The 5,341-nt window shown below is 37.2% G+C and overlaps 1 protein-coding gene across 4 annotated transcripts; it reads left to right on the top strand.

Moving 5' to 3' along the window:
- The first annotated feature begins 217 nt into the window (after positions 1-217).
- On the top strand, positions 218-4,860 carry LOC103403563 (mannosyltransferase APTG1). 4 transcript variants are annotated; one of them, XR_011577070.1, is made up of 10 exons: positions 218-580; positions 956-1,223; positions 1,338-1,455; positions 1,891-1,995; positions 2,157-2,443; positions 3,123-3,404; positions 3,487-3,661; positions 3,834-3,989; positions 4,088-4,250; positions 4,372-4,860. XR_011577070.1 is itself a non-coding variant. In XM_008342403.4 (10 exons), the coding sequence occupies exons 2-10, from the start codon at positions 979-981 to the stop codon at positions 4,453-4,455; spliced, it is 1,611 nt and encodes a 536-aa protein (XP_008340625.1). In that variant the 5' UTR covers positions 218-580; positions 956-978; the 3' UTR covers positions 4,456-4,860. The 4 variants fall into 4 exon arrangements, 2 of the variants coding, with proteins under 2 accessions (XP_008340625.1, XP_008340626.1); XM_008342403.4 differs by having other exon boundaries at positions 3,838-3,989; XM_008342404.4 differs by having other exon boundaries at positions 234-580; positions 959-1,223; positions 3,838-3,989.
- The last annotated feature ends 481 nt before the right edge of the window (positions 4,861-5,341 follow it).

Here is a 5,341-nt window from a genome sequence, read left to right as displayed (position 1 = left end):
AAGTAATCTCTGGAATTCTAACAAAGAGAATCTAGAGAGGATCCTCATCCCAATCGAAGATATAGGATCCTCACTGGATTCTCATTGTGAGGATCCGAGAATCCTTTAATCTTATCTGTTGTCGTACATCATGCAGATCAGTTTTCATCAAGTATTATTTATATTTAATTTTAAATAATATAATTTTAAATAAATTTTAACCGCACGATAAAATGACAAAATTAAAAGATTGAGGGAATTCTAACAGAGAATGCGAGGATCCTATTTCTTGTTCAAAAGCCAAACTCTATACAATAAAAAATAAATAAAGTTGAGATCCGATTTGGTGCATTCAACTCTATTTCGTTGTGAAGGCATTTAAAACTCCGGGACTCTTCCGCGCTACTCCCTTCCTCGGCCAGTTTGTGTCTTTCAGGCACGGCGGACGCCGTTGATGCTGACCTCTCCCAACCCTTGTCTCCTTCTGGATCGATGTCATCGACCTCTCCACAGGCTCCTCTCTCACATTCGTTAACGCTTAGTTTTTCTCTCTCTCTGAGACTCTTTGATACTCGGTGAATCTGCACTGAGTTCGACGCCAGTAAGCCTCTCTGTTCAAATTCTGTGAAATAATGATATTCATTAGTTTGCAAGGGGTTTAGGGTTTAATATTTCAATCAATCTCCAGTCGTATTTTTGTTGATTTTATTATTGTTGTAATAATTATTAATTTTCGTTTATTTGGGTGATTAGAGGAACCCTGTAAAATTCATTTATGTTGCTGTTGTATAATTGAATAGTTGAATTAAATTCCCTGTTTATCCAATAATGCATTTTCAAAGCTATGAATGCCAATTTTATAGATTTGAAATTCATTGATTCGGACGAGCCTTTGCATTTCTAATTTAAAATTATTAAAAATTCGGTTTAGAAAAGATAAATCTTTATAATCGTTCGAGCTTCGCATTGCTCACAGAAGATTTTGCAATTGTGTGGATAATGAGGCAAAGGCAGAGTGCTGCTGTCTCACCAGCAGCAGAATCAGTCAAAACCGAAAACCCAGTTCCTACGAAATTAGGTCCACAGCAAAAGGAATCCCGGCCAGGTGATTTTCTAGGCTCCTCCAGGAAGGTCTTTGCACTCTGTTTGGCCTTTCGAATAGCAAATGCTCTGTTGATTCAGACCTATTTTAACCCTGATGAACACTGGCAAGCCCTTGAAGTTGCACATCGCATCACTTTTGGGTACCCTTTATTTCCCCTTTCTTTTGCAAGGCAAAGAGTGAAGATTCTTGATTTAAAAGGGTAAATAACTAATCTTCAAATGGGTTTCTATTTTTATTGTTGTGTAAATGACAGGTATGGCCATTTGACGTGGGAGTGGAAGAAGGGGATTCGTAGCTATTTGCATCCTTTTCTCTTTGCCTTCCTTTACAAAGCTCTTGCAGTGTTGGGTCTTGATACCCCATGGCTCATGGTAATCGTTTTATAATTATGGGCAATGTATGCCTTAGTTAAACTATAATGCTGTTATTATATTATATGCAAGGGAAGGAAGAATGGGTTCCTGTGAACTGTATCTTTGGCGGACTTGTGGATATAAAAGTTCATACTTGTTACAAGTTAAAATGATCATCGGACAGATGCATCACTTGAGAAATTAGCTTATTCTGATTTTGAATCGTTATAGTTGCCTACATAAGTTTCTAGGAGTTATTATGAATTGTTGTCATTAAGTGATTTAAATGTTTTTTCACGTGCATTGGTATTTGTTCTAGAAAGGTTTCCCTTGATATCCTTATGCTTACTTTGCAACCCCAGATCACATCAAACTTCTGCTGCATGAAGTAATTCCATTTCTCCTTGTTGTCTTTTGAAGTTCTTATTGTCATCTTTATTCTATCTTCTGCAGGTCAAGGCTCCGCGGCTATTTCAGTCTTGTTTTGCTGCCTTTGGTGATCTATACTTGTATAAACTCTCTGTCATCCTCTTTGATGACTGCGTTGCTAAATGGGCTGTATCCTTTTGTACAGGGGTTCTTTACTCCTTTAATGGTAATAGTTATGTCTAACTGTATGTTTATTTCAGATAGTCAATTTCAATTACTATTATTGACTGAAAACACTATTGTAAACATCAGGCTCTTTCTGTTAAAGTATGTACTTAACTCAATTGCAGCTGTTCTCACAATTGACAAATTGGTTTATGTTTTACTGCATCACTCGTACATTATCAAATAGTTTGGAGACTGTTCTTACCCTTGTGAGCCTGTACTACTGGCCCTGTATGAGGGCTTCTTCCAGCAAACTTCCCTTGGAATCAAGGAAGTGGGGTTTGATTATTGCCGCATTAGCTTGTGCTATCAGACCAACAAGTGCTATCATATGGCTGTATGTTGGCCTTCTTGAGCTATTTTTGACATGTGATAAACTGAGATTCATTTTTCTGGAAGTGGCTCCTATGGGGTAGGTCTTTAGCCATCTCCCATTAAATGCTTGTTTTAAATAGTGCTTATATTAGGAACTTGATCATGAATTGTTTGTGCTTCTGAGTTATATCATAGGTTATTCTCATAATGATTTTTGTCCTGTTTGTTTTCTCTTTTATTTCGGCAGTGGACTAGTAATTGAAAATGAAGCTTGAATTGTGAATTTTTGAAGTTTGGCTTTAATGGTAACATGGAGTTATAGTTGATGAGGATAGATGCCAAAAAAAAAAAAAAGGAAACTTGTTGTCGCACTAATAGGTCCTTGTATAAAAGGAGTGGCAGCTGTAGGGTTATTGGTGATTAATGAAATTTGATATGCACGTGATAAAGGTGATGAAAACAATAATGATACCTTGAAATGTCTGTCACTTAAAACCAGTTCTCGGCTTATATAATTCTCTGAAATGAGTTTTAGCCTGGTTATGGAAATGATTTGGTAAAACATGTCTTATTTTCGTTTTAGTAGTCTCCATGTATTAAGTTAAGCAACATCTAGGAAAGACGTCAGCACCACTGCAGGGTGACTAAAAATCTTAATGAATTGTGTAAGCTCCTATGGAGGCAGGTCAAGCATTCATGTCAGCTTATGTGTAGTTTTGCATAGTTGAGTTGACATTATTATTGTTCTCTTTACTCTTTTTGACCTAATGTTTCAGGGTCCTGGTGCTTGGTATTACATTTTTATTGGATCGTTTGATGTACGGCTCATGGGTCTTTGTACCTCTTAATTTTATAAGATTCAATTTTCTCTCTGCTGGTGGAGACTATTATGGGACTCATAAGTGGCACTGGTACTTCACTCAGGGATTTACAGTCATGATATTCTCTTTCTTACCATTTTCTGTTGCTGGAATCATACAATCCAAAAATTGGAAACTTTCTGGCCTTATTGCATGGGTTTTAGGACTTTATAGTGTGCTAGGCCACAAAGAATTCAGGTACCTCTTCTATTAATTTATACAATTGAATATGGTTCTTTGACCTTTCATTCTGTTTACAATTTCTAAATTTACCTTACAGGTTTGTTCTGCCTGTACTTCCTATAGCTTTGATATTCTCTGGACATTCCTTAGCTGCATTAAGAACATCGGTTTCTGCATATGGTAGCAAATTCCCTGCAAAAATGCAGTTGGCCATCTTTTTCTTGCTCGCTACCAATATTCCAGTGGCCCTATATATGAGTTTGGTTCATCAGGTACTCATTTTGCTTTTTGATAAACACAAGGGCTGGGTAGCTTTTTATTGTTCTTTGGCAAGTACTCGCTTTAAATGCTAGACTTCTATCTTGAATGTTTTCATTTAAGTTGTTTTACGGTCCTTATTCCACTTCCATCTTTCCTTTTGGATAACACTTTTGAACATGCTAGACAGAGAGGAACCGAGGATGTTACTTACTATCTATCCAAAGAAGTGCTTCATGGAAAAGTGACAAATATACTTTTTCTGATGCCTTGCCACGCTACACCTTACTACTCTACGGTGCACCGTGACCTTCCGATGAGATTCCTAGACTGCTCACCAAGGTTTGATCCTTAGCAACGTGGATGGAATTATTTTCTTTCTTGCAGCTCTTCATGAGAACGGTTTGTAACTTACAATTTGTTGGAAATTTTGTCGACAGTGAAGAAAAAGGAATCCCAGATGAATCTGACCAATTCATGATGGATCCTGTTAGTTTTACATCAGAACTTGCAAAGAATTGGTCTTTACCTAGTCACATTGTAGTATTTGATTCGGAAGAAAAACAGTTGAGGGCTTTTCTGATTTCACATTCTTTCAAAAAGGTGCATGCTACAACTCATAATTTTACTGCTTAATTGTTGCATTTATGCCAAATACAAATAAGTTACTTCTTAAATTGCTTTCCATGGTTGCACTGTACTTATATCTGGCCTATGACGACAGATAAAAAGGTTTTTCCATGCGCACTTCAAAGTGGACCGTGATCTGCAAGCGTCAGTTGTTGTGTACGGTTTGACAGGCGACTGATTATTGTATGTGCAACTAGAACCACTCCAGTATGATGGGCTGGAAGAATTTATTGACTTTATGTCTTGATGAATGGAGTGAATGGCCAGAGCATGGGGGTTTATTGGAGACATGCCCGCCTCAGCAGATTCCAACTTCAGACCGCCAATTAGTATGTAACAAATTTTTTTCCATTCATTAACCCCGGATTTTATTAAATGCTTTGTTTCTGTTGTTTTTTCTGCGTTTTTGTGTGTCTATCTATGTTGTGTTAAACTTGATTTTTCAACTGGATACAGCCTGTGAGCATGGATAGGCTGTCATGGTTAAACATGATATCAGTTTTGACCCCTTTAGTGATGTGGTCTGAAAATGTCGTACAAATAGTTGTGTCGTCATCATACATAAGCTTTAGTGTTCCTATAATTTACTCGTCTCAATTTGCATTCTTCCCTCTGTTTTGCTTCTTGTATTCCTATAATTATTTGCTATCACATTGTAGTTATGCTTTGATAATACATTAGCTTGTTGTTTAGCAGAAATGATTGTGTTAAGCCGGAATGGCGAATTGATTATAGTCACAAGTGGAGGGAAAATATACACATAGGTGCAGCAATACAATGATCATGGGGATATAGCTCATAACACTAGTTCTTTTTTGGTCACTAGTTCATGTAGTATTGAAGATGATATTTCATAAATGAAGTAGAGACCATGAGCATATGGTTAATGGTTGTCGCCCATGTCTTGTACCGTTGATAGTCGGCTTCCATGTCTAGCTTGAATGCCCCCCTACTTGTCGTTAAAAAAATGCGATAACCCGTACCATTCTCACCCGCTTCTGACTCTTTATACAGCTCTGCGTACATGTCCAGTATGATACCTACTTACATCATAACGAAAAGCA

The sequence above is a fragment of the Malus domestica genome, chromosome 16, assembly GCF_042453785.1.
Source record: "Malus domestica chromosome 16, GDT2T_hap1".
Lineage (NCBI taxonomy): Eukaryota > Viridiplantae > Streptophyta > Magnoliopsida > Rosales > Rosaceae > Malus > Malus domestica.
The sequence above is the reverse complement of the archived record's forward strand: the minus strand, read 5'-3'. Positions and strand labels throughout refer to the sequence as shown.